This window comes from Thunnus maccoyii, chromosome 16 (genome assembly GCF_910596095.1).
Source record: "Thunnus maccoyii chromosome 16, fThuMac1.1, whole genome shotgun sequence".
Classification (NCBI taxonomy): domain Eukaryota; kingdom Metazoa; phylum Chordata; class Actinopteri; order Scombriformes; family Scombridae; genus Thunnus; species Thunnus maccoyii.
This window is the reverse complement of record NC_056548.1, coordinates 28,828,355-28,846,344: the sequence shown is the minus strand read 5'-3', so window position 1 is coordinate 28,846,344 and position 17,990 is coordinate 28,828,355. Positions and strand designations below refer to the sequence as shown.

General features: G+C 39.0%; 1 protein-coding gene across 3 annotated transcripts; it reads left to right on the top strand.

The window, feature by feature from the left end:
• Positions 1–1,308: 1,308 nt before the first annotated feature.
• On the top strand, positions 1,309–17,451 carry LOC121880911 (disheveled-associated activator of morphogenesis 1-like). Of its 3 annotated transcripts, none has more exons than XM_042388527.1 (25): positions 1,309–1,494; positions 1,631–1,720; positions 2,803–2,874; positions 3,198–3,292; positions 3,376–3,595; positions 4,901–5,014; positions 5,376–5,486; positions 6,076–6,179; positions 6,339–6,405; positions 6,659–6,776; positions 6,872–7,010; positions 7,637–7,695; positions 8,144–8,369; positions 8,549–8,807; positions 10,408–10,515; positions 10,825–10,922; positions 11,134–11,218; positions 11,621–11,727; positions 12,684–12,772; positions 12,990–13,158; positions 13,459–13,566; positions 14,589–14,649; positions 14,840–14,974; positions 15,433–15,603; positions 15,922–17,451. In XM_042388527.1, exons 1-25 carry the CDS (start codon positions 1,309–1,311, stop codon positions 16,126–16,128), a joined length of 3,198 nt encoding a protein of 1,065 aa, XP_042244461.1. In that variant the 3' UTR covers positions 16,129–17,451. The 3 variants fall into 3 exon arrangements, with proteins under 3 accessions (XP_042244461.1, XP_042244460.1, XP_042244462.1); XM_042388526.1 differs by having other exon boundaries at positions 10,408–10,540; positions 10,820–10,922; XM_042388528.1 differs by having other exon boundaries at positions 5,376–5,491; positions 6,081–6,179; positions 8,144–8,331; positions 8,541–8,807.
• The last annotated feature ends 539 nt before the right edge of the window (positions 17,452–17,990 follow it).

Sequence of the window (17,990 nt, the reverse complement as noted above, 5' to 3'; positions counted from 1 at the left end):
GCTGCACCACCTAAAGGGTTCAGCGTTCATGAAACCCTGCAGTATAAAAATGTAGGAGTGTTGGATGGAACAATGTACTAAGAGTTTAACCTTTCCAGTTATGGGGTGTGAGGGACCATGCTGGCTGGTATGAAGAATAACACGTGAATTTTCAAAAAAGAGAGTTTAATTTACCCTGATTTTAAAAATCAGTTTACAAATATTTGTTCTAACAAGTATTTTCAATGGAAAGTAGCTCAAGTTTGTTTGAAAAGTCATTAAATGTCGCTACGTTCCACCATGCTCTAACTTGACATAAATGACTCCAACTAGCTTTACCATTAGCTATTTTGATTTTTCAGGTTGCTATTGTCTCATCAATATGCATCAAAATCTACTGCTAATTTCTAAAACATTTTATTAAAGCTGCCATGAATAGAAAAAGAAATTCATACTGGAATGAAGTCATTCTTGTAAACTTTTGGAACGTCTATGTATTTTGAGAGAAAATGAAATCTAAATAGTCACGTTTTTTAAAAAACATCAAAAAAGCAAATAAATAATGATACAGGGTATGGGCAGGCAAAAAAGGTTTCAGTTACATGATGGTCATATAATGATTTGCAGTAAAGTGAATACACATTCTCTGAATTTCTAATGTGGAGCCACAGGTGGTCAGTCTGCCAGTTAGGCTAACATCATGGTTGACAGGTGACTTGGGGTTTGTGTGTCTGTAGTTTATACCTGAGTACCACTAAGGTTTGTTGGTACACCTGGTCAGGGGTAGTTCTACAGTATATGTGTGCACACTCAAGCACAGGAAGAGATTTATTGATGAATCTGATTCTATGTGTAGAAATGAGCACACGCACAAAACTATGCATGATAAATGAAGCCCCCAGACTCTATGTTTCTCTGAGCTGGTGAACAGTAAGTTCACATACTGACTTATAGTTAATATGCTATATTCACTTTTCCTGGTGTGAATTGATATATTTGATGGAATAGCATCATCCTCTGGGTGCCATGAATATCAAACCCATCAACATGACCAATAGCTGTTGACAAAATCTGCTCTGGATTCACTAAGTAAAACATCCTTATTAGCAGGATGATATACACCTACAGGCTACAGTGTGGTGATACATTGGTGCTCTTCAACTGATGAAACAGACATCAGAAAAACATATGAGGGTTTGTATTTTGTTTGGGATACTTAAAGAAATGTTTGCTGTGTGTTTTTAGTTTGGAGTAACTGACATCATCTTTTCACTGATATTTTATTTTTCCTTTCCAGTCACTACTTCTGATCAGGCTCTGGCCGTAACCATGGCGTCCCGGGGGAAGCAGCAACAAGGGCGCAGCCTATCATCTCTATTTTCTTGCTGCCTCAAAGGAAGTGACCAACCAGAGATCACCTACTGCCATGATAACATCACCACTATGACTGTACTGGAACCCAACCTGCCTATGCCCCCTCTTCAAGAGCTGGACTCTATGTTCACTGAGCTGGTGGTGAGTACACAACCAGAGAGAAAATGTTTTGTTTTTTCTGAACACTGCTTATTCATATGTGCCTTCAAAGATCCATAATTATTCAACAGCTTGCTTCTTATCTTCTTCCCTCCCCCTTTTTTTCCCTCTTTTCCAGGATGAACTGGACCTTACAGAGGAGCACAGAGTCGCCATGTTTGCTTTGCCAGCAGAGAAAAAATGGCAGATCTACTGTAGTAAGAAAATGGTAAGAAACTCTAACAACTATAGCCAACTTACCTGTATAAGCTGTTCATAGGGCAGCTGCTTTCCTAGTGCAGGAGTTACTGCTTCTACTGATGCTTCAAACACTGTACATTGTAGAAGTGTTGTCCAAACACGGCTAAAGAGGAAAGATAGCTTCACTCATAGAGAGGGGCGAGATGTGATGAATCAGCTAACACAGACTGTTACACAATATCTCCTGGAAGGTATTGATGGTGTTGGGCCCAATTGTATGTATGAACAGTGACAGCAGTGGTTGCGTAAAGACTGAAAATAAGATCTTGAGAGAGGAATTAAAACCTGCCCACCTTTTCACGTCCACACAGCTGACAGTCATTTGAAGCATATTGAGGCCTTGACATTTGCCATATCTTGTCTTTAATGTGCCTTGCACTACAGTTTTTCTAATAGCCACAAGATGCTGGAACAAGAAAAACTTTTTTCATAGTTAATAACAGTTGAGTGTTTTAATGTGTGTTTTCCTGTTATGGAGATTATTAAAGCTCATGTTCAGGGAGTGTTTTTGCATGACTGAAAGGTGTCTCAGACAGTTTCATCAGTGGTTGCTGCTTGCTAGTTCTTCTTCAACTCAACCAGGGCTTTCATACAACCTTTCATACAAATTAGGATTTTTTGATAATAACAATTTTGACTAAAAAAGTTCACAAGTCAAAATAAACATCATGGATCTATAAAAATGTTTCTTAGCAAAGAGGAATTTTAGTTTCAGATGGACTTTAAATGTAAAAAATCTTCCACATAAAAATGCCACACTTAGACACACCTCATCCATAGTGCACTCACTTTTTATTCAGAGCAGCTGCAGGTTTCTCATTTTCTACTATTCAATCTACCGTGAGTTCTCCTAGTGAACCCTTCTAGTGCAGCCAATGGTCTACAGATAAAACATGGGTGGATTTATTGTATGCATGTAAGTATATGCATAGCCCTGACCTGTGTGTGTGTGTGTGTTTGTGTGTGTGTTTGTGTGTGTGTGTGTGTGTGTGTGTGTGTGTGTGTGTGTGTGTGTGTGTGTGTGTGTGTGTGTGTGTGTGTGTATTTCAGGAAACAGAAGAGAATAAAGGAGCAACCAGCTGGCCAGAGTTTTATATTGACCAGCTCAGGTCCATAGCTGCTGTGAGTAATACTCATAATCTGTTCTCAGTTCATTCACAGACACAGAAAGACATATTTTGTTTTGTTACTTGCATTTGCTTTATAATGGGTGAAAAATACTGATGATTATTAAAGTAAGTAGGAGTACATTTGATGAATGTTGCAGTTTTTCTTAATGTCATGTCCACTGATATCACAGAATGCCCCTATCTTATACTATAAACTACCAACACTTAGTTCTAGTGAAGGACCAAACATTCTCCATTACTGCCTCTGAGTAGGTTTGTATGTCTGGAACAGTGACACATTGAGAGGCATTATTTTGTTCACCCCTTCTCCCACAGAGGAAGACTCTGCTGGCACTGGAGGATGAGGAAGAACAGGGAAGACATAAGATCGTAGAAGGTCTGAAGACAGCCCTGAGGACACAGCCCATGAGGTACAAGTCCAGTTCTAACATGAACATCATTCTGAATATGTAGAATATAACCTTAACCTGTCACTTTGATTGATCTCCCCCAGCTTTGTCACACGTTTCATTGAGTTGGACGGCCTGTCTTGTATCCTGAATTTCCTCAAGTCAATGGACTATGAGACAACAGAGTCTCCGATCCACACTTCACTGATTGGCTGTATCAAAGCTCTGATGAACAACTCACAGGGCAGAGCTCATGTCCTGGGTCACTGTGAGAGCATCAATATCATCGCACAAAGTCTGGCCACTGAAAACATCAAAACCAAGGTAGGTGCAACGCTAACTACATCATAGAATACTGTCTCTTACTCTTAAATCATGAACGATCTGGTTCATATGTTTGTTTTGTGAATGCTGTTTGTGATTGGGCACCATTCTGGACTCTGTACTTTACTTGAGCATTTCCATGTGATGCTACTTTATACTTCCACTCCACTACATTTCAGAGGGAAATATTGTACTTTCTACTCCACTACATTTATTTGACTTCTCACATGCTTTCATTTCAATAAATGTTCAAATGATCCAATGTTTCAGCAAAAATCAAAGATTAGAGAAAAAGTCCAAAAACTGAAAACAGATTTGTGTATCAGAACTTTGTTTTTTCTTCTTTCCTCTCCCATTAATCATCTCACCACCCCTCAGATTTATCTGCTGACCCTTTGGAGGGGCCCGACCCCTAGGTTGGGAACCACTGGACTAAACTAGCTAACTGTATATAAAGTAGTGTAAACTAGCTCCACCTCCAGCAGCTACAACAGTAACATGCTGCTCTAACACTGATGCTTCACTATTAATAATCTAATGATGTCATATATAATAATATATCAGTCAGAGGGACCAAACCACTACTTTTACTGCAATACTTTAACTACATCAAGCTCATAATACTTATGTACTTTTACTGCAATACTTTAACTACATCAAGCTCATAATACTTATGTACTTTTACTGCAATACTTTAACTACATCAAGCTCATAATACTTATGTACTTTTACTGCAATACTTTAACTACATCAAGCTCATAATACTTATGTACTTTTAATGCAATACTTTAACTACATCAAGCTCATAATACTTATGTACTTTTAATGCAATACTTTAACTACATCAAGCTCATAATACTTATGTACTTTTACTGTAGAAGGATTTTCATGCGGGACTTTTACTTGTAATGAGAGTATTTTATATAGTTGTATTTGGTACTTTTAGTCACACGCTGAAGTGTCAAAGTAAAACTACTAGTTTGGTTTTGTTGGAATTTAATTCAGTAGCATGGCAGTCTTCTCAGCTACAAAATGTTTATGGAAAGAAAATCTGACATTATACAATAAATGAATGTGGTAACAACAGATGGAACATTATTTCAACCAATCCAAAAAGTGTCAAGCCAAAGAGTTACTTAAAAGTTAGTTTTTCATGGTTTGCATGGTTATGCTGAGTGGTTCTGATCACAGATTTCGTCATTTTCTTTCTTTGAAGTCCAACTTTTACTTTTCCCACTAATATCACTGTGGAACCAGGAATAATATCTTGTGATTTTTAGTCAACCCTTCCTTCTCTCTCTGTAGGTTGCAGTGTTAGAGATCCTGGGTGCAGTGTGTTTGGTGCCAGGAGGCCATAAGAAAGTTCTGGAAGCCATGCTGCACTACCAGACATTTGCCTCAGAGAGAACACGCTTTCAGGTCTGTTTGTGTTTGTTCATTTGTTTGTGCTTCATATAATTTTCTGTAAAATGGATGATGCATTAAATAGATGATTATTAATCTGATGTCTTAACACAATAACCTAGGCTCTGACTACACTGTCAGACCAGATTTCACTTCTATTCATGTTGAATTGACCAATGGACTGTCTTGAATAATTATATTTAGAGTCCACAGCAACCAAGGAAAAGGAAAGTACACATTGAAACTAGCTGGCCAAACTGAGGACAATGTCAAACAAACTATAAAGAGAAGAACTAAATCTATGTATTCAATATATGTATGAAATATGAGATGCTTCATGGTGGTTTAAGCTGTGTATGTTCTGTTTTGTGTGCAGACCCTGCTGACAGACTTGGATAGATCCACAGGTCGCTACAGAGATGAAGTTAATCTCAAGACTGCAATCATGTCCTTCATCAATGCTGTGCTCAGCAAAGGAGCAGGAGAGGTGAAGTAAACTTTCACACTTTCTATATATCATCATTTTATCATGTTAAATATCTCCTAGGAGTTATGTAGAATGATAGAATATGATTTGTTTTTGGGTGTACTCACTTCTCTTCCACCGGCCTCCTCAGAGTATAAGGCGGGGGATATTCTGTAGTTTTCTTATTGTCAACAAATACACAAAAAGACTTCACCTCACTTCTCTCTGTGATAAACAAAAGATTCACATATTTTCTTGCTGTACTGTGGTCTGTTAATGTTGTTGATGGTGAAATATTTGGTTCCAGATTAGTGTAGAAGAAAGATGCTACTACCTGATGTTTTCTTTTGCTGCAATTATTTCAGACGTTATTGTTGCTTTATTGAGAGTATCCTGGATTAACATTATGTTGTTGGACACTTAACCAGTCCCCTCAGAACTGTGTTCTAGATCTGGCTGTTTTAACTATTTTAAAGAATATTAAGGTGCATTTTTTCTTTAAGGTGTGTTACTGTCTGTCTAAAGCAAACACTTAACTAAATTCTCTTCATCTTGTTGACATTACCTGTCCCATTGCCATGTTGCCGTGTGTGTGTGTGTGTGTTTTCAGACCAGTCTGGAGTTCCGTATCCATTTGCGCTATGAGTTCCTGATGTTGGGAATTCAGCCTGTCATTGACAAACTACGCTCTCATGATAATTCCACCCTGGACAGGTACATCATCACTGAAAGTGAACAAGGTGCTAGCATGTAGAAACATGTACACTGTGTCATGGACCTAATCAGCTAAGCAACAGGTCAGAAGAGAGTGTTTATGCTTTGACTTTTAAATGACTCTCTGAGTTTGGTTGTTATGTGGTTGTTTTCTTCCAGACATCTGGACTTTTTTGAGATGCTGAGGAATGAAGATGAACTTCTGCTGTCCAAACGCTTTGATGCAGTAAGTCATTTATTCAAACCTTTATGCCGTCGATTTTTGGAAATCTAAATGTGTTGATCAAGTTGCTAATGCAGTGCTAACACATGCTGCAGAATCAGGCATTTGAATGCAAAGATGGCAAGATGAACAATGTGTTCTATTATAATAAATACATATTATGCATTGCATTTCTATTTGATGTCAAATAAGATGTGAAAATGCAAATCAGATGATATAAGTCTGATGATTAATGTCTTTTGGTGCATTGCATCAGGTTCATATAGAAACTAAAAGTGCGAGCCAGATGTTTGAGCTGATCAAGAAGAATCTGAATCACACTGAAGCTTACCCTCACCTCCTGTCTGCACTGCAGCACTGTCTCATGATGCCATGTAAGACTGTCATAATATACTGTATGCAGATTTATATGACTGATCCATGCCTGTAGCAGCTTTTCCTCCCTGCTGACCACTCTCTGTGTCTCTAGATAAGCAGAACAGTAACACCCTTCAGTACTGGGTGTTGCTGGACCGAATAGTTCAGCAGCTGGTTCTGCAGACAGACAAAGGTGAAAACCCTGACGTTGCTCCACTGGAGGACTTCAACGTTAAGAACATTGTTCGCATGTAAGTTTCCAGGGTCATAATGAACCAGAGAAATATTGTGCCATATTTCAGTAATATTTCAATAAGAAACCATCAACTTAGAGCTATCTAATGGAATTACCTCTTACTGTTTATACACAGTAGGTAAAGTCAAATAACTACATGACGTAATCATTTTGCTGACAAAAACTCTTTGTTTTGTAATTTTGACATGTTACCTAAGAAGAGCATGTAACATGTTTATGAGTGTAAAATAGAGACACTTGTTCAGAGAAGGCCACTGCATTAGATTTTAGATTTAGATTATTCGCCCTTGACACCAGTGATAGATAGTCCAGTTATACTGCAGTTGTTTATGGTATAATTTGGTTTATGACTAGCAAAGATGCATCTATGTTGTTTCAAATCTTTAGCCTACATACTATGATGCTTTTATTTTTTCAACAACAACTGAAAATAATTATTGAAATAACAGTTCTGTACTGTAAATGATGAAAGGGTTTTTTTTAAAAGGGGAGGCAAGATGACCCTGGAAAACTCCAGTCTCCAAAAAAAAAAAACAACTATGGTGTGTGCATATGTGTAGTAGATGCAAACCATGTGTAAAATACCTTATTAGTCATGTTTGTATGGGTTTGTGTCTACAGGCTGGTTAAGGAGAATGAGGTCAAACAATGGAAAGAACAAGCAGATAAAATGAGAAAAGGTAAACACACACAGACACACACATTTATACGCTATATACATACTGAAGGGATTTGAACTTTGCATCCTGTTAGACCAGAATTGGAAAAAAGTGGAGCATACATACAGACTTTGGCTGTACTGGTTTAATCTTTTTTGTTTTAAATAATAAAAAAAATTATATTTTACAGATTTAGCTGATTTGATCGGCTGGGCATAAGTGTTCCATGTAATTCACAAACTATACTAGACATGCAAGCAGGTATATCAGAAATAATGATAAATAAGTGCAGATACAGAAACTTACAAGCTTGTTTGTTCTTGGCTCTGCCTCTCCGCTCCTCTTGTCTCACAGCAGCTCTGCCTCCAATAATTATACTTTGAATAACTTAACTGCAGTTTGTGGAATGAACACTGTCCTATATGGTAAGTCTCTAATTTCTATCCATCTCACCTTCTCTTTTCCCCAGAGCATCAGAACTTACAGCAGCGTTTTGAAAAGAAAGAGAGAGAGTGTGAGGCCAAGAATAAGGAGAAAGAAGACATGATGGCCATGCTGAACAAGATGAAAGACAAACTGGAGCGAGAAAGCAATGACCACAAGCAAGCTAAACTACAAGTAGCAGAGCTGTCTGCTCGGCTGCAGCAACTAAACTCTGTATGTTCACCAACACAAGATACATTTATCTGTGTTTTGTATTTTTGTGTGATAGTGTGATAAAATATTTGATCCCCAAGCTGAATGTTTTTTTTTTCATTTTCTGCCATTAGTTTTTTTTTTTTTTATCCCAGCATCACAATGATCATTCATCTGTCTGTTCATGATGATTCAATCTTAAGTTATCTTCTTCTCTGTTGTCTTGTTAGACCACCAGTGTTCCAGGTGGACCTCCTGTGACGTCCGGTGGTGTAGAACCTCTTGTTCCTATCCTGTCTGTAACTCCTCCTCCTCCTCCTCCTCCTCCACCACCACCTCCTCCTCCTCCTCCAGGAGGCCCACCAGTTTTTGGCATGGCTCCATTTGCTCCACCTCCTCCTCCAGGAGCTCCATTAGGAACTGCCCCCCAGAAGAAGAAGAATATTCCTCAGCCATCAAACCCATTGAAGTCATTCAACTGGAGCAAACTGCCTGAGGTACTTACTATTGTCAGGCCTGCTATTACTATTACTATTATTATTATCATTATTATTATTACTATCACTACTACTGCTACTACAACGCCTACCATCGCTGTCAGTACTGCTGTTATTATACAATTACATACACATATTACATACACCACTACAGTGCTGCTACTAATATTACAGCTGTTAGTGTTACTACTACACTAATCCTCATGTATTTAAACCAGAAGTTCATCCATCCATTTTCTTTGCCGCCTGTCCTCTAGTGGGTCGTGGGGGAGTGGGAGCTGATCCCAGCTGACCCTGGGTGAGAGGCAGGGTACACCTGGACAGTTACCAGTCAACCACAGGGCTAACATATAGCAGTAGAGAAACAACCATACCACCTACAGGCAATTTAGAGTCACCAATTAACCTAACCTGCACATTTTTGGTCTTTGGGGGGAAGCCAGAGCACCTGGACGAAACCCACGCAAAAAAAACAGAAGTGCTTTTAGCTAAATGTTAATATCATCATGCTAACATGCTCATAATGACAGTGCTAACATGCTGAGCAGATTTAGCTGATATAATGACACTGTATCTATCTTATTTTGGTGTGTTGCATGCTAACATTTGCTAATTAACACTAAGCACACACATCAGTTTTGCATGTATTTGGTCATAAACTGAAGTATTGGACAGAATAAAAACTTTCACCTGATGATGACACTGAATGAAAAGTCAGGATCACCAAAGTTATTGCAATTCATCCTGAAGGGAGCATGAATGTCTGCACCAGATTTAGCAATGCATTAGTTTTGGAGATATTTCACTAAAAACCTGATGTTAACCTGCTAGTGGCTCCACAGGAAAAGTCAGGATCACCAAAGTCAACATGATTCATTCTCTGGGAACCATGAATATCTGTAGAAAATGTTATGGCAATCCATCCAACAGTTGAGATATTTTAGTGTGTCAGTCAGACCAAAGTGGTGGACTGACTGACTGACTGACTGACGACAGGCCAACAGGCCAACATTGCCATAGAGCCACACCACTAGCATGGCTAAAAGAAGTTCCAAAATGAAAGCTAAACCGATGTCCCAGGTGTCCCCTCGCTGTCACCTGAATGCCTTTCCTCAACGTTCCAGTGACATGACAATATGTTATCATCAACAGGCCTTTTTAACTAGTCTATGAACATTTATGTATACAGTACATATTTAGTATAGATGAGCATGTCCTAAAATGGTTGAACCAACATCTTGGTCTGATTCTGATGTCTTCATGACATTTTAACATTGACATTTTAAGCGCCACATTCAATATAATCCTGAAAATGAAAAAATGATATATACACATCCATGTGAGGCAAACATATTTTATTAAATAAATCATATAAAGATGATCAACACAGAAGCAATATACTGCTGCTTTCTGGATCATAATTGATGATGATAACTTAACTCATGAACACCAAACAACAGCTCACAGGCTTCCTTGGGAACTCCTTTAGGAAAATAGTGACTTACTGAGCTTTGCAGTGATTTAAGAGCTATGTGGATATGGTTGAAAGCGGCAGAGAGAAGTTTTCTTTTTTGTCAGACTGCATTATTGTTTGTTTTAGAACAAGTTAGAAGGAACCATATGGACAGAGATTAATGATCTCAAGGTTTTCCAAGTTCTGGATCTTGACGACTTCCAGAGGACCTTCTCAGCTTACCAGAAGCCACAAGTAATGTATTACACACTGACACTAAACATATAAGACCCCTGCCTTCCCATGCCTTCAGCAATAATGGAATTTTCTCTTTTGCCTCCTTTCATTTTCTCTGTTTCACTGACATATCCATTTATCCATTCATAGATTTCTTTTCACTGCGTCACGGCCATTGAGTCACAGCCATGAATAAATTATTTTCTTTTCTTCAGAGATTGTGTTTATTGTCTCATGACGTGCACTGTTACCTTGAGATCATGACACAATGCCAAATTCCCAATCTTGTATTGTGTTGTATTATAACACGTTTCTCTGTATTAACAGAAAGAGGCTGAGGATGACCATACTTCTGCTAAGAAAGTCAAGGAGCTGTCAGTTATTGATGGTCGCCGAGCACAGAATTGTAACATTCTGCTTTCACGGTCAGTGTGTGTATGTGTGTGAGGATTGAATGAATGAATGAAAAAAACACTGCTGAACGATGGAAGTCAGGCATAAACTGTGTTTGTTGCTGTTAGCAGCCTGGACACATTGTTCATCTCTACAGGCAGGCTGGTAAAGTCGTTTACACACACTAGTGCCCAGAAAATCTGGTATTTCAGGTTTAAGTAACGTTACATGTTTGTATCACAGACTGAAGTTGACCAATGAGGAGATCCGTCATGCCATCCTGACCATGGATGAACAGGAAGACTTACCCAAAGACATGCTGGAGCAGGTACCTAAACATACACATCACAGACTTTACAGTGTAGAATCATGTGTGTTTATAACCAAACTAAAGATGTATGGAGAGTGAATATGGAACTTGCATTCATTAGATGGTCAAAAACAGAACTCCACATGAATGCTAATGTTGCTCTGTGTCTGCTGCATTTGCCATAACAACTTTACAAGGTGATAACAGGTGTTTGCCAGCCGCATGAAATGTCATCAACACGCCCGTATATTCACACATGGGCTCAATTAGACATTACACAGACTTTGTACTAGGGAGCGGTCAAGGAAACATGAGTCAGTTGGAGATTTTGATTATCTAGGCTCATACATGTAATAGTAAAAAAAACAATCAAATGAAATGCACTAATGACTGTTTGTGTTTATGTGTCTGTGTGTGAAGCTTCTGAAGTTTGTTCCTGAGAAAAGTGACATTGAGCTGTTAGAGGAACACAAGCATGAGCTGGAGCGTATGGCCAAAGCAGACCGCTTCCTGTATGAGATGAGCAGGTACACACCAGAACACACACACACACACACACACACACACACAGCAGCCTTCTCAACACACAGCCTGGATTTCTATTGTCTTTCAGCATAGCGGTTGATTGCAGCAAGAACATACAGGAGGCATTATACACTTTGAAGAGTAATTACACAATAGAACTTACATATATAGAGGAAAAGCATTGTTACTAGGTTGAAATTCAGTTGAACTTCTGATCACACCCATGATCACAGCTGGGTGTGGCTGTATATGTCACCACAGTCTGCTGCTGCACATAATGGTACAGTTATTTTTTAAGATAAAAGCGCTGCAGAATAGTTGTAGGCAAAGGTCAGGTTCTCATGGTATTTCATCATACATGTTGCTTTTGTGTTTGATTCACAGTTGCTTAGTCACTTAAAACAGGGTTTTACTTCAAGTGATATATAAAATCTCTAAAAGGATGGGTTCACAATTAATAAAGTCTGTCTTAAAACAACAGTCAGGAGCCCAAATGAATATTGAAACATGTTTTTATTTACTTGATTTGACTTTTTCCAAATGAGTCAAATCAAGTAGATATCTTTCAGTATTACAGTCTTTTTGTTACTATACTATAGGAAACACAAAGAGGGAATTTGATGCTAAAAAGACTGTAAATGTGTCAGATATCCACTTGATATGACTAACTCAGACTGATGAAGACTCATATAAGCTTCACATCAACTTTTAAATGACTGTGTGGACACACTGTGGATTTTGGCCTCCATCACTTCCATTGAAAGCACATTTGAAGGATCTTCTAATATCCAGTATGTACAGGAGGAATGATTACAGTGAGGAAAACCTCTTTCACTGTTCATATGGACACCTGACTGTTGTTTTAAGACACACCTGAATAATTATGAACCCGTCCTTTGAGCGATGTTCCACGTTTGAATTCACTTACATTTTCACTGTTTATTTTCTTCTTCTCCAGAATCAACCACTATCAACAGAGACTCTTATCTCTGTACTTCAAAAAGAAGTTTGCTGAAAGAGTGGCTGAGGTCAAACCTAAAATCAAAGGTACTGTTTTCCACCCCAAAGGGTCATCTGTCTACTCAGTGAATGGATGCAAGTAAATGTTTGAGAGCATAGCATGCTCAAAGTTTCTGTTACTTCTGTTTTACAAGGTATTAGACATTACAACACTGCAAGATGCAAGATATCATTTGTATTTGAGAAGAATGTTGCATATGAAGACATCTTGTGTGATACTGCCTCCTTGTGCCTGTGGTTGCAGCTCTGTGTCTTGCATCCATGGAGGTGGTGCAGAGCAGGACCCTGCGTCAGCTCCTAGAGGTGGTTTTGGCCTTTGGGAACTACATGAACAAAGGACAGCGAGGAAATGCCTATGGGTTTAAAGTCTCAAGTCTCAACAAGATAGCTGACACCAAGTCAAGCATTGACAAGTACAGTTCACAGCATGCTTTCATATATTATAGGCCTTTTTCATGGAAGACATGTTGATACAAGACAGTATGAAAAGCACAGGTGTAAATTAAGGTGTGATTAGCTCTTTCAGTTTAAGGATCCTGGTATTCCACATGCTGACTCACTGTCATGCTTTACAGGGACACTACATCTTTGTTTTTTCCAACTATAACAAGTCAAAATGTGTGCTGTGAGGCCTATTTTCTAGTTTGACCATTTCTTTGAGAAGTCTGGGGAGTGATAAATGACTGATAAGTGTGTGTGATGTGTGTCTGTAGAAACATTACTCTACTTCACTACATGATCCACGTATTGGAGAAGAAGTTTCCTAAGGTGGCAGCCTTCAGTGAAGAGTTACAGAATGTGCCAGAAGCTTCGAGAGTCAAGTAAGAACTAACAGACACAAATAGACACACACACACACACACACACAAACACATATAGTATTATGGCAGTGACTGCAAAAACAGAATCCGGTTACGCAATCAAACATATTTATAAAACTAGAGGTAGGATATGTAACTGTCTCACTCTCTAATCAAGTATGTAAGTCAAGTACAGCAGAAGTGGGAGATGTAGGAGATGCTAAAATAATAAAATATTGCCTTCCAATGTAGACCCTAAATGATTCACGGGAGTATTGTCTTTTTATCTTAAGAAGATAGCGCAGTGTTTCGGAAAATATGCTTAATTGCTAGCTTCCAGAGAATGAGATGAAAGGATTGATATCCATCTCATGTCTGTGTGTTAAATATGGATGTGGTTAGCCTAGCTAAGCCAAACAGTGTTTCTGTGCTGAGCTGCAGTGGAGGGACAGTAACACAAAGAGGGAATTTCTACTCATACATATAAGCTTCAGATAAACTTTAGAATATATTTTTGCACAGATTGAGGACTCTGGATGTTGTTCCCTATCACTTACATTGAGAGTGTGGTATGAAACGGTCTTTTAATAGCCAGTATGAACAAAAGGAATGGTTACAGCAAGAAAACCCTTTTTCAACGTACATTTAGTTACCTGACTATTGTTTTAAGACAGACTTGAAAATTCTAGAACGTGTCTTTTAACATGCTGGAACTATTTCCAGCGTGCACTTAATTGCTTTGCTGTGTGTCCGGCCATGGTGCAGGTTGCCAGATACAGTTGGTGCACAGGTTTTGGTTTTGGTCTCTGTACAGGCACCATGGTAGCAAACTTGACAACCTCACTGTGACCACAAAACTCCTCAGAGTCACTGCACCCAACTGCTGATAAACAAGAAATAGTTCAAGTTCCAGCTCCACCTAAAACCACAGAGACACATATCAGAGAAAAAACTGATGTTCCTTTTACTTTCATGTTACTGTCTATTCCTTTCATCATTACCTCTCCCCCCATCTCTCTCTCTCGCTTTCATCGTCTCTCTAGTATGACAGAGTTGGAGAAGGACATTGGCAATCTGAGAAGTGGTCTAAAGAGTGTTGAAGCGGTGAGAGAACATAGAATTAAGTATTGAAAATCTTTTCAGTATTGTCTGAGAACGTTTAATCAACCAAGGACCTGTAAACCCATAAAAATAATCAAAATGCATGTGTGGAAAATTTCAAAGTCAGTGTATTTGTACATCAATCTAACTAATCAATGTCAATATGTCTGCCTGTGTGTTTGTTCATCTCCAGGAGCTGCAGTACCAGCAGGCTGAGTCCTCTCATGGTCCTGCTGATAAATTTGTTCCAGTGGTCAGTCAGTTCATCACTGTGGCCTCCTTCAGCTTCTCTGAGGTAGAGGAGTCACTCAGTGAAGCCAAAGAACTGGTGAGTGGGCAACTGGCAATTGTGACTTACAGTTTTACTTTGCCTTCAAAAAATGTCAAACATCATCATAACAATAAGTTTTAAGGTGTAAAATCACTCAGTAACTAAAAACCCAGTGGTAGACCTATGGGAGATTTAGAGTGATGTGTTAGATAGTGGTCTCCACCACCATCATCAGGCTAGCTGTTCCCCCTGCTTACAGTCTCCATGCTAAGTGTTTGTAAGGGCTCATTTCTAGTTACAACACTACTTTAAGCACATTATGACTAGATTATTAAAGTGCATGTGATGCCACAGATTCAATTTCTATACAAGTCAGTTCCAGCACACATCCTCAGTAACTACAAGTCTTCACAATGATTAATTACACCCCTGTATTTGACTTGCGCGTGTTGTCTCTTTTTCTCTATGTCCTTCACTCTCTGTTCCACTGTCACTCTTCATATCTCTTGTTGAAGTATGGAAAGGTGCTGAGACACTTTGGGGAAGACTCGTCCAAGCTGCAGCCTGATGAGTTCTTTGGGATCTTCGACACTTTCCTCACTGCCTTCTCAGAGGCCCAACAGGACAACGAGAACATGGCCAGACGCAAGGAGGAAGAGGAGAAACGGGCACTCATGGAGGCACAGGTTAGAAGACATTATTAGCTCACGCAGGCACAGAGATGTACTGTAGGCAGATCACTTAAAAGGATACACAGCTGATTTTTACATACATTAGATGAATGAAAAGTATTCTAACCTTTGAATGCATTCATGAGAAAATGTTGAAATAGGCACAAGTGTCAACACTCACTGTGGAGAGCTAATGTCTGACATTGCCTACCCACTTTCCCAGTTCTGCATAAATTGATACTAAGTCTGATGGTCACCTCATAAGTGGATAAATGAGTAAAAACATTAAATGAATCATAACATCCATCCTCTCCTTCTCTTTTTCCTCTCAAGTTGAAGAAAGACAGGGAGCAGAAGGCAAGGAAAGCCAAAGCAAATGAAGATGGCGAGGAGGGCGGTGAGTTTGATGACTTGGTATCTGCTCTGCGCTCTGGAGAGGTGTTCGATAAGGATCTGTCCAAAATGAATCGCAGAAAACAGCGGAGACACAACTTGTTCGACAGCAGCCGGGAGAGACCAGCAACAAAACTAAACCAGTGACACTACGTGGACAACAGCATCTCAATGGGACTGTTACAGCCCTGCTGAAACACATGACGCTCTCAGTGGCACAGTGACAGTGGTGGGGAAGGTTGTTGGATACACAGAAGACCAGAAACTCACAAGCATGAACTCGATAAGATCTGGCCTACAGGTCCAAACAGAAAATACTTTTTTAAAAGTCTATATGTTCAGGATTTTAAAAATGTGGACTTTGGTGCCCCCTGTGGTAGTCTCAAAAAAGACTATGTGCACACTAAACCCACTAACAACAAGACTGAGTCATTTTTCTTCAAACAAAAAGCATGTGCCATCAAAATCATTTGAAAGATGTTGCAGATGGTGCATATTGGTGGTGTGGAAAGTAATGTTCTTGCATGAATTCAAGTTGCACTAGTTTTTGTGTATGTGTGGCTGTAAGTGAAACATGCTCTAACCAAAGATGTAGAGATATTTCCTTCTCATTGCCAAATGGAGGTTTAGCATGGGAAATGACTTATTTGACTTAAAGCATGTACTACTTTTTCATGTGTTATTTTAGGTTACTTATTTAAAGGTTCTATATGTAGGAATTATGCAGTAATTGACATGTATTAATTGTTTTTTATTGCCAATGAGTTAAAGGGTTGTAACAGAACTTCAAAAAGGAGATTCTGGGTTGTCTGTAACAGCCTGTGGACTGATTTCTATGTGAAGGATCTGGGCTGGATTTTCCGCGAAAATCCCTGCTGACTGCCTTTCCTCTGTCCATGGTGTGGATTGACTCTCACTGGCCACAGCACAGCAGGAGCCGCTGTGTGTGTGTTTGTGTGCAACCAAGTGCACGTGGGGGGGGGCTGACTGAGTGGGAGTGAGAGAGAGAGTCCAGAAACATGGTGCAAAACAGAACGTTACAGATATTTTATGTTATTATGAGTGTAAGCAAGGAAGGAAAAGAATGTTTTGTACACAGATGTAAAATAGCTCAGTAGACACAGATTATATTGAACAGATTGGATGAAATTTGTTCTATTTCCAATATGTTTGGAATGTTGCAAAGTTTCTTTACAAACTATTTAACCATCTAAAATAATAGTTTTACATTTTGGGAAATTAACTTGTTCTCTTTCTTTCTGAGAGTGAGATGTTCTGATAGATATGTGTTAAGTACAGAGTCAGGGTGTGGTTAGCCTAGCTTAGCATAAAGACTGGAAACGGGGGGAAACAGCTAGCCTCTGTCAAACGTAATAAACAACCCCCAAATCTGACTAATTAACACACTGTATTTTGTTTGTTCAACACAACCTGGGGAACAACAGTTGCAGTCACAGTGAGGGTGAAGGTTTAGTACCATCTTCTCCATAAAGAGACAAAAACAAAAAGCTGTGCTCTAGAGTTGTTGTTAGGTGTATTTTAAACTTCAGATGGAGCCAGGCTAAGTTTTTCCCCCTGCTTCCATTCTTAATGCTAAGATAGGCTAACCATGTTGTGATTTTAGTGTGCCTAGCCTAGCTCCGTACTTAAACAACAGACTTGAGATTTATGTCAATCTGCTCATCCCACTCTCAGAGAAAAAGAGAACAAGCATATTTCCCAAAATGTTGAACTTTTCTTTTAATTAAACTTCATTTATTCTATCTGTCATGGTTCTATCCCAGTCTGGCTCTATGTCCCTCAACCAGCCCACCAGATGCCCTCAGACTTTTTCCTCGTTTGTTGAACTGGACTTAATGGGAGAAGGCCATGTAGCAGCCAATAATGTAATAACTGCAAATAACATAGTAATATTTCCATTGTAATGTGATAAAAGTTAATGATGCAATAACTTACCTATAATGTGATAAAATGTCTATGGTAATCATAACAATAACAATAACATGAAA

Bases quoted from the DNA above. Each gene is read 5' to 3' on its own strand.
- LOC121880911 (XM_042388526.1), top strand. From the start codon at position 1,309: ATGGCGTCCCGGGGGAAGCAGCAACAAGGGCGCAGCCTATCATCTCTA. The intron at 6,180-6,338 runs GTACATCATCAC...GTTTTCTTCCAG, and splicing joins GATAATTCCACCCTGGACAG to ACATCTGGACTTTTTTGAGA. The intron at 6,777-6,871 runs GTAAGACTGTCA...CTGTGTCTCTAG, and splicing joins GCACTGTCTCATGATGCCAT to ATAAGCAGAACAGTAACACC.